The 11,358-nt window shown below is 32.0% G+C and overlaps 1 protein-coding gene across 8 annotated transcripts in view; it reads right to left on the bottom strand.

The window, feature by feature from the left end:
* Positions 1–11,358, bottom strand: part of LOC106462490 (zinc finger protein 76-like) — a 45,091-nt gene that overhangs the window by 9,080 nt on the left and 24,653 nt on the right. For 7 of the 8 annotated variants that reach the window (XM_022389991.1, XM_022389997.1, XM_013922429.2 and 4 more), the window contains exons 8-10: positions 4,963–5,142; positions 4,074–4,310; positions 258–385 (exon numbers count right to left, since the gene is read on the bottom strand). In XM_022389991.1, coding sequence (XP_022245699.1) covers positions 258–385; positions 4,074–4,310; positions 4,963–5,142 — 545 coding nt within the window. The remainder of the gene's footprint in view (positions 1–257; positions 386–4,073; positions 4,311–4,962; positions 5,143–11,358) is intronic. The other variant, XM_022390009.1, reaches the window with a different exon arrangement.

The raw sequence follows: 11,358 nt of genomic DNA, 5'->3' as shown, positions 1-11,358 counted from the left end.
CTTGTAACAAGATATACTATAGGTGAATTCAATCTAATAAATCAATTACTAACAAAATATAATTACAGACTAGTACTTGTAATAAAAAGAAGTTTAGGAGTTTAATTTAAACAAATAAGAAAAATCATATATATATATATATATATATAAGATATACATCTCCTCATCCATAGAAGTGTCCAAGTTATGAAATAGCTCATCAGCTGAAATAATGTATTATGACAGACTATTCTGACAAAACCAAGAGTTCTACTTACATGTTGAGAGGTTGTACCTTGGATGACTAAGTTAGCAGTTCCATCTTCAAGACTTCCCCCAAGTCTAAATTGCAATCTAGGCTGCTTTGAGGCAATTTCAGCCTCCTCTCCAGATTCCTCTGCACCTACTTTAATATTTTTTTACAAATTTTATCACACTTTCTCAAAACTATAAATAAAATAAATGTTGACAAATATCTGAATACTATAAAACAACTAGACTTCAAGAACTGAAAATATTATTTCAAATACATTTATCATGAATAATGAGGGCTGTGTATCATATCATAACTCTTACTGTTGCCATTTAGTTAAAAAATGCTTGTTCACACAAAAGGAATCCATCCAAACCATGAATCAAGCACTATAAGCTTGGTAAGCAAAACCTATCAAACCAAGCTAATCTGATTCAACCAGATAAATTCTAAAGTTGAAATTAGTTGAAATATTGGTGGAAGTGCAAAGTATTAAAGTATATTTAAAACCAAGTAAATTGTTAGAAAAAACTTCTGAAACTTATAAAACAAGAAAACTGACTAATTTTTGCACATAAACTTAAAAACAATAGAAAGGAATAATTATTTTATTATAGTGCATGGAACTTTTAGGAGCTAGAAACTATCTAGAATATCAACAAATACACACAAAAAAGGCTGTAAGATGGTAACTCAAGCCTCACTTTAAGTGTTAGAAAATGTCTGAATTACAAACAAGTAATATAAATGAGATTGAAAAAAGTAACTTGTTGTGAGCAGTCAGAAAGTGTCTGGAATACCAACAACTACAAGAAACCCAACAGTTTGAGCTTTAGAGACTTTGAATTGGTGTGGTTCCAGTTAATTAATGTGAAATAAAAATAAATCATAATAAATAAAAATGTACAAAATAACAAGTATCAGACATATTTCATGTGGAAACATGAAAAACAAATGTGAACAAAAGCTAATTTTTATGACAGAAAAGTGAGAAGAGTATTGAAAGAAAATTTATATCTTTTTAAGGGATTTCTTAGTTGTTTGGATTTGTCTAACATGCTGATGATTACATTTTTTACTATATTCGAGATAAATTAATCATTCAATTTCACATAAATTTGATTGTATCTGACAAAGAAAGTGTTGGTTGTTTTCATGAACTAGTAGGTTGAAATACTTTATTAGAAGGACGACAAACATGTCATGGTAGAATGTAATTAACTTTAGTTATGAACTAAGATAGTTTTGACCATTTTGTTCTTAAAAGAATAAACAAAAGAATATCTGAGAAAAAAAACTGTGGAAATGTTTTTTGAGAATATGTAAAATTTTCTTGAGTTTAAGTTTGAATTCATCATTCTAGAAGCTCTTAGTAGTCAATATCTTTAAAAATCCCTAAGTTGGTATTCAAGCTACTATATTTTGCTCTACATTAATATATATTATTATGATCCTCATTATACAGTTGTATGTAGCCATTGAATTGAGCCATTTTCAAAGCTGAGCTTCATCAGTAATTGGTCGGGTCATATGCCGTGATATCATAGAATGATAGAAAGTGTTATATTAACACTTTCACCGCAGAGAGTGACTATAGTCGACAGAAGATTAATTGTTGTTAACAGCAGAGATCAACTTTTGTCCCTCTACAGCAGAAAGTGAAAATCCTCCACGAGCTTGAATTGACTGCCAGACACTGGGTGTGTTGACATCTAGAAGCACGAGTGGGAAACAAAGTATAAACAATACATCAGCTGCGGCCCCCATCTGCGGCATTGCAGATGATGCAATGCACCCATATAGAGACGTCAGCTGATCATCATATTTTCTCTGTGTTGCTACCATAATTTCATAAGTTAGTGACACCATAACATCAAGACTTGCAATTTAAATGTGTCTTATATATCATAATACAGTGAAATATACTGTTAATTTACGATGTCTTTTGATGGAGAATTGTCATGGATTGGGGACTGACTGTGAAATCAAATTATGAGATGAAGGGTTAAAACCAACATGAAAAACAAGATAAAAATCATTATATTTTAAGGGAATCATAGTTTATTAGCAAATAAAAACCTTTACTTTAAGATAGGCAGAAAAATTGTAAGTTGATACATGTGTTGTTTAGAGCAACTCTTCAAAACTGTTCAGAAATGAGAGTTGGAATACTTATTTCATATTTCTTTTCAAATTTACTAAATAAATGTTTTACAATGACAAAATATCAATAATAAAATATTTATTATTGAAAGATTGTTAATATAGTTAGAATTATGATTTGTACTTCAATTTTGAATTAGGATATGCAGGTATGCACCTGACACTTGAAAGATGATCTGCGATCCAGATAGGGTTAAGTTACAAACTTACAATAACAGGAAGTTCAATAAAATTTGTATGGTGAGATATCAACAAGTTCAACTCAACTGCAAAATAAAACACTACAGAAAATATTTTACACATGAAAATAAAACCACAAATAATAATAAAAATGTCTGCCAAGTGATAATGTTGAAGGACAAATACGTTAACACTATCTTTACTTATAGATTTCTTGATTGTGTTAGGCTAAAAATAAAAAAGACAGCGAAAATCTTAGAAGATACTAACTTTGCTTAAAATTATAATCAATCCTAAGCTCCACTAGGATTCCCCAAATGTTGTATCACCTAGTTCATTAGGTAAAGCCCCATTAACAGATAAAAAAAAAAGAAGAGTGCCCAACAGTTTTATCTCCAACATGCAAGAAACTCAATTTAACAAAATATTGTGCAAGTCTGTCAGCTGTGACGATAAAATATGTCTATGGTCAAGCTTTCAACTGTATTTAAAGTATACATATTGACACACCTGAACTATTCATCTAAGACAGGTGTTTCCAAACCTTTTTGGACAAGGGCCGGGAGGTGGATCTTTTTAGGCTTCGCGGGCCAGGGGGATCATGGTAAAATTAAGTAGGGATGCATACATGATCAGACTGGCTTTTGCTCAATTACGTTTTATTTTTTGTTTTTATAATATAAAAAATTTATATTATTACTTTAATAAGCTGTCAGCACGGCTTCGGTTTGGAGAGCCATGATCTAAGATATTAGGTCGAAACATAGTAAATCAGGTCTCACCTAAGGAAGCTGGTAACTATATGAAATACCTACTAGATATGAGAATGAAATATAAGAAGTGAAGCCTAGCTTTGGGTGGTTTGCAAATATCTGGAGTACCAACAAGTACAAAACAAAAAGCTGAAAAATGATAAATTAAGCTTTGTTTTTGGTAGTTAGTAACTATCTAGAATATCAACAAGTACAAGATATAAGGATGAAAGATGATACATCAAACCCTGCTTTGTGTTGTTGGAGTGTGTGTGTGTGTGTGTCTGAATACCTACTAATACAAACCTTGAATTTGTAGAGTGGGATATAAAATTTAAGGGTGTTTTAAAGATGCATAAATTTTAGTTACATACATCTATTCATAATTAAGATTTATCAGTCAAGACATTATTTATAGCTGCAAGCTACTGTACTTTCTGCCTGCATCTATCACTCATCAAGTATTCAAATGAAAAAATTTTAGTGGTCGTAAAGTATACCAATCAGCTTTTTCTTACTGATTAGGAACAGTAGCTGGTTAAGTGTGATAATTCTTTTTTGCTCTAGGGAAATGGTTGAAGTCATTATGCATATTTATGACTTTTTCCTACATGACTGCAAACAATTATTCCTTTATATATTCAGTGTATTCTAAATTCAACTTTTTTTTTCTAAAAGACCACAAAAATTAAAATATCTAAAAATATTACATTAAAAATTAAATATACAGTTCATATAATACTGACCTAAACTTCTTTCTTCAGAAATAGAAACTGTGGGTTCTATATTCATCTCTTCCTCTACTATTCCATGCACTGTCCGTCTGTGCATAGCAAGAGTAGAGGTTTGTCTGTAATTTTTGCCACACAGATTACAAACATAAGGCTTGGTAAGGGTGTGAACAACATGATGCTTATATAAGCTAGAATATTCTGTAAATTTTTTGCCACAACTGAGAACACTACACACATACGGCTTTTCACCTGCAGTAAAGAAAAAATTTGAGACTAAAGATATATAGCTTGTAACTAAATATAAAAAGTTTTCATGCAGATCAAGTTACCAAAAATAATATGAAATCCTCACAATTAAACAAGGTTGATCAGACAAAAAAGCTTTAGGTTCATGTTATTAAATAGTCTCTCTTAACTTTGTCTTCTCAAAAATTCAGAAGTAATCATAAGTTAATGAAAGCAATTTTTTATTTGTGATTATTACTGGAATAGATAGAGAAGCACTAAATTCTTTTGTGATGTAATAATTATATATTTTTAGATGCACTCATTTTTTTTGGTTCATGCAAATTATACTATAAAATATAATTCGAATACAGTGGTAACAGATTTTAATAAAATACCAAAAAAGTGCAACACACACATTGACACTATCTTTGCAAAATTATTTGATAATGTTTAGAGCATTATTTTTAGAGATATAATTAGTTTATAAGTTGAATCTGTCTGTCAAGTTTCCAACTAAAGTTCTGAAAACAGCCAAGAAAGTCAAATTAAAAATTACATTTCAATAAAAATTTTGATGCACAATGATAACTATTATTCTTAAATATTATGTTGAAGATACTTCATTTTGAGTCATGATACATTTTATCAAAATAATTCATATGCTAAATCTCACCTGTGTGTATTCTAATGTGATTCTTGTAATTAGTTGCACTAGCAAAGGATCTTCCACACCCTTCTTCCTTACATATGTATGGCCTTTCACCCGTATGAGTGCGGATGTGTACTTTGCGAATGTTGGATGTAGTAAATGCTCTGTCACAGCCTTCAAATGGACACTTAAATGGACGCTCTCCTAAAAAAAGAAATAGATATTTTATTTCAAAAAATAAGTAAAACTCAGTAAAAAATAAGCCTTTAGATGTCAACAAATGCAACAAAAAAATGCATAAAACAACTCTTTTACAAAATCAACAGTACAAAATACAATAAATAAAAACAAAAGGAAACCATTACAGACTATAAAAATTCAATAGACAAAGTTTACTTCTATTTGAGAAACATTATGAAATATCACTACATATATTCATACACATTCTACAAAATGAAAAATTAGCAACAGAAACAATAATAATAATAAAAAACAGCACACAACCTGTATCAGTTGCATTACCTGTTCTGCATCAAGTTTTGACTTTAAGGAATTTACCACCATCAGTGCCACATTGAAGGGGTGGAAGACCCTTCTGAGACAATGATCCCAATGTCTTAGTCCTTGGACCACAGGGAAGTTTACTGGTAACCTCTTAGAAAGTCTGCAGTTAGAAGTCATTGCCAGTTGGAGATTCTTTCCTACTGTCTACTCTTTGGCCACATTTGACACTAGTTTTTATCCTTGTTTCATTTGGACTAGATTTAACTTTTCAAATAAAAAATATGGGTGATCAAGCAACAGATTGAATGCATAGAATTTCTGTCAAATTTAGTCAAAGACAAGATAACCAAGAGTGTCCAAGATTCGACTGCATATAATAATAAAAGTCAGGAATGAAAAATATGTGATTACATGAATTCTGACTGATCAGAAGTTCAGTTAAATGTTTAGGTTTGAAAGTTGACAGTTATGCCAAAACTACTAACTATTACCCTGGTCAAATGACACTGCTACAGGCTTACATGTACTAAGAAGTATACTGATTGTAAACAATGTATCCCTTACACCTGTGGATGTCTTGTTTCACCAGGCTTTATCAGATCTCTCAATCTATATTCAGCTGTACTGCTCACTTTTGTCATTGCCATGACAACAGCTAACACAGCTACCTGGGAACCCAGCCACATTTCTTTCACTACAGTCTGGTTGTTATAAAAACAGAGCCCAGGACTAGTACAAATGAAAAGGAAGGTGAAGCTGCAAACTTTAGTAACCAAAAAGAGCTAGCCACCACATGGGAGCTAAACCCGATCTTCTGACCATGGAAATTCATTAATATTTCATTTGACATCAGACTTCTTTCAGATATACTTACAGCTACACCTTGTTCTGTTATAATGTAAATAAAATATTCATTAAAAATTTGTCAAATGAAAATTTATATTCATAACCATGTAGAACATTAGGTGCGCCAAGTTTTCATTTGGTATGATATAAGACACTGTTTGCAAAATGTATCTCCTATGGATCATTCCATCCAATAAGAATATTACATACTACTGCTAGTGAAAACAATAGGGCAAACAGTGTTTTCTTCCAAGTGTAGCATGAGCCCAGCCACAACTCTTACCTTTCTCATGAAAATTCACTCACTATCTGCCAAATATTTCAATGTTAAAACTGAAACATTCTCTCATTAGCATTAATGAAAATATCAGGCACACTTTATCTTCAAATAAACTTTACAGGCCAGTAAATTGCAGCCAACTTAATATTTCTAAGTCTGTACATTCAGATCAAATCCTTTATTTTCATTCGTATGTTGCATGATAGTTGTGTTCTCCACATAATACATTGCTCACAGATGACTTTGTGTTACACATCCTTACACATGTGCAACACTACATACAAATATATTCACACACATCTATTGTTATATATGTATATTATGAACATTATACATTGTCATAAACTAGTAGTTGTATACAGACTGCCTCTGACTAATGCACCATTACCATAGTAGCCAACACAGGCCACCTCCACTAGTTTTGTATCAATAGTCATGGTGCCATAATGTTTTACCATCTACAAGCTTGTTTTATCAGCATCATGAAATAAGTAATCACCAGAAGAATTCAGCAAAATTAAAACTTCTCAGCTAAAATCCTTGCAAGGCAAGATTAACATCCATGCTATTGGTGAAGTACATATCAATAAACACTCAGCCCAACCAAGGCCTAATTCAACAATTCACATTAAGATATATTTACTGTCCTAGACACCCAGCAACACCAGTAGCCAAATTAGCAAGATATTTTATCAGCATATGCAAGTCAATCCACTTCCTTCAGTTGGTGTTACCGAAAAATAAATACAAGCAAACCCAGTGAAGCAAGGACCACTCCATTTAGATTCATCATAACACAATTTAGATTTTATGCTGAGAAAGAACATAATTCCCTCATTGTACATGGAGGACTCCAAAATACTTAAGTATATACGGAATATATATTTAAGCAAGCAAGCATTCCACTACTCGGTTAGATAGTGTGAACAATTTTCATGAAAAGTCAGATGACATTTTGTCTAAGAAAATCACTTGATAGCTATGAAAGTATTGGTTGAATTTCCCTTTCAGCTGAGTTTTTCAATTCCTAGCTATCACCAGCTGTCTTGTGTGATAATCAAGCAGCCAACAGCAGTTAATGAAGGCAAGGTTCAAAATGCCTTTTCGGTCCCATTAATTTTGTAATTAGCAAACCATCCTAACTTTGTGATGATCAAGTAGCTATCACAATGTCACTGGAACTGTGATGCTGCACTTCATCATACAAACATTTTACTAAATCGTCACAAAATCATACAGATTCAGTATCAGGCATTGGACTGTCTGTCCCTGAATCCATTCCTTCCAAAAATGACCTGTCTGAAATGTTTAAGGAAGTGGCCCAGACTTTCCATGGCCATGTCTTTACACTTTGTGGGAGAAACCCGCTTAGCCTCAATTACAGGGATCTGTGAGGGTGACATTAACCTTTCTCCTGTAAACTCTTAGACAACATCAAACTCCGACATCCTAAACATTAAAAATTTGGTGGAATGAGTTTGTACAGGGACCCTTACACTTGGATAAGTGTTAGATCCCTGTCCTCAGGTCACAAAATACTGAGTTATCTCAGGTAACTTGTTCATTGGATTTGTACAACCCCAGGTTTCTCTGTGACCCTTGGTATGGAAAGACTCAACACTGCTTTGTAGATCACTACTTTCATCAGCCTGTGCTCGCTGTCTTACCTGCTGGCAAACTCTATCCATCAGTGGCACCTCTAGACTCTCTTAGCTGGTCATAGATGAATTGAACATAGTCTGGGTTGATGTACACTGGTTGGTGAATTTCTGGGAGTCCTGTAGAAACTGCTCCATTCAGTTCCAGACTACCCATCATCGTGACGATCTTCAGTCATCTTGTGCACTGAGACTAAATCCCAGGGAAAGAACCTACTCAGCCATTTTTAGTGCACCAAATTCATCAGTGAAAGTCCAATGTCCAGGAAAGTACTTCCTTTAAACTGGAGAACTTTCTATAACAAATATTGCTCCTCACTGTATAACTCTTCCTCTTGGTTATATGGAAAATGCTACTTCCTCAAGTGCAAAGCTTCAATTCAATTCAGAAGAGCACAGGTAAATACATTCATCAAAAGAAAAGACACACACTGAAAAACAAACTGTAGGACAGAGCACAAAATTTCTCATTCCTACCTACTCTGTGGTATTCACAAGTTCATTGAATTCCCTGTCAGTAACTGCATTGAAACTGCAAAATAACAGGACTCACCAAAAAATGCTTTGCCAACAAAAATATGAATTCTCTGACTTTAACTTAGTTTGAAACAAAGAAAGAAACTGGACATAAGTGAAATAATCTGTATTTCCAACAAAGAAAAATCAAGGTTTATAACAAGTATATCTTTCGAGCATCTTTACTGGATAGCTAGTAAGTCATCAAATCTGTATCAAACCAATCATATCTCTCTCTAATATCATCTTCCAGACTGAGAAAATCTGGTAGTATAAACTAAAAACAACAATGTCATTATTCTCAAGATGCATGTACTACCAATATAACTGATGATCAGTCTCATTTCAAAATAAGGCATGTATTCTTGAGATATACCCTGACTTTCCAGTGGAAAAGATCAATGTCTTTTTCTATGCAGTATACTTCACTTTACAGAAATCTCTGATATGAGAAAATACATGTAACATCATAGATGGATAACCCACCTGTAGGTAACTAGGATGAGAGGAACTTAGTAGCTCCCATTCTATATTAATTCTCTCAACATGGGCTAGGTCAATTTGCCTGACCATGTGACCTCTTTGTACTCATTTAAAGTCTTTATAAATTTAATACTTGTAACTTTCAATATAGTGTGTATATCTTCACAAAATTTGTCAGTCTTACAGTTAATATTACAAGTTTTTCACATACAAAAAATCATATTTTTTTTTACTGAAGTATTTTTAATAAAATAAAAATTTGTCCATGAATATATTGAGTATTTGTTTTGAATAGCCCGTGTGAAGAGTAATTTTCATGTTAAAATAAAAAATACTTTTCTTCATCTCAAATTTCCTGTGTAATCCCTAAAACCTCCTAAATGCATTTCAAACTCTTTTTCAGTAAAACAATATAGTTTATCTGTTATTTTCTCTACCCTATCACAAATCGGTATCGGTCAATTTGACCAACCTCATAACCACCAAAAAATAAAAAAACAAAAAAAAAAACTAAATAAATTTAAATTACCCTTTTCTTCAATGACTTCAACTTGTAACATGAAACTATATTCATTTATCCTAAGTAGCCCTAAGTTCATAACAGTATACATCTATTTACCATGTCTAACTACTATCCATGCCATTATAAGTTGTAAATCACTCGGGGAACGTGCAACTCATGTTACACTAACGAAGTACATTACCCATGAGCTACTAAGAGCTGCTCACTTGTGTGCCTCATGAAACATTTTTATTATAATATTATTATTATTTGTTTTACCTAATCTAATGTTAACCAACCTAAAAGGGTCCCTATTTTTTTATTTAGTTACTTTTATAATTATACATAAAGAATAAACATGAAAAACAAGAAATAAGATACTTTTCCAATCTTTTTTTTCTTCTTGCTGTCAATTGTCGAAGAGAGTTAACCCTAATTTTTTAAACTAATGATAGTAATGCACTTAATTTTTATTTAATTAAATAATGCAAAGAATATTGACTAATAACATGCAAAAGTAGACAAATTCCTTTACCTCTCTAAATTTTTCTAGCTTTCTAACTATGTGACAAGAGTAAGTACAATTTCATCCAGGCTAATTGTTAACTTTCACGCAGAAACGATGTTGGTACTCTGAGTGAAATTTACATTTGACCATTCAGAACATAACCTTATACAATACCTCATTTGATAGATGAAAACCTTGACTTTGTATTTGTCATTGGTAATATATAATTATAAACTACTATATAAAAATAATAAAAGTCACGTAAATCCCATGCAGTTTTTTCCAGAATCAAGTTTTCTTACGATTATAGAAAAGCACTATTGGCCAGTACTATATACAACCTCTGCATAAAATGGCAGTTACTATAATAAGCACCACCCACATTCATATTGTAAACTCCAGAGAACATTTTGTCACGTGCTTTCCTTATCATCCTATGATTTGTCGAATGAGATACAGCAATTGGAATAACATGGTACTGAAATTGACACCTTCGACTAGGATTGGCTAAAAGTTTTACAACTGAGGTTTAACAAAGCCAGATGCTGTTTTATAAAGAAAACAGACTAGAAAAAGGTTGAGATATCAATCATAGATGGCAGAACCAGTGCTGAAGTGGAAGGAAATATTTGAAAAAATTTTCTTCTTAGAGGGCACTTATTTAGTCTAAAACGTATTGTAGGATTTTTTTCATAAAATTCCTCTTTAAATTTCATTAAACAATACAATTTTGTACAAATAATTGAATGTTATGCTACTATTTACAAAAATAAAATCCAATAAAAGATAAGTTCTCTATAATTTTTTTAATTCACAAATGTGATTTTGCCCTCACGATAAGATCAAAGTGGCCACAGCAGATAAAGGGTTAAAAGTAACCACTACTTTTGTGGTATAAGTAATGTATAAAATAAACAATATTACTTCTTTGTAAAGTACAAAGGACTAGGGTCTTAGACTAACCTTGCAACTGGTATAGAGAATAGGATTTGTATAGTCCAGCAATAAATTACTATAATAACTTAGAATAGTCATACAAAGCATATGAGAAATACTTTTGCTTTAACAACAGTTTCAGAAAAACAAATAGTGCTTTAAACAACATGTTAAAATTATATTGACA

The sequence above is a fragment of the Limulus polyphemus genome, unplaced genomic scaffold, assembly GCF_000517525.1.
Source record: "Limulus polyphemus unplaced genomic scaffold, Limulus_polyphemus-2.1.2 Scaffold46, whole genome shotgun sequence".
NCBI classification, from domain to species: Eukaryota; Metazoa; Arthropoda; class Merostomata; order Xiphosura; family Limulidae; genus Limulus; species Limulus polyphemus.
The sequence above is the reverse complement of the archived record's forward strand: the minus strand, read 5'-3'. Positions and strand labels throughout refer to the sequence as shown.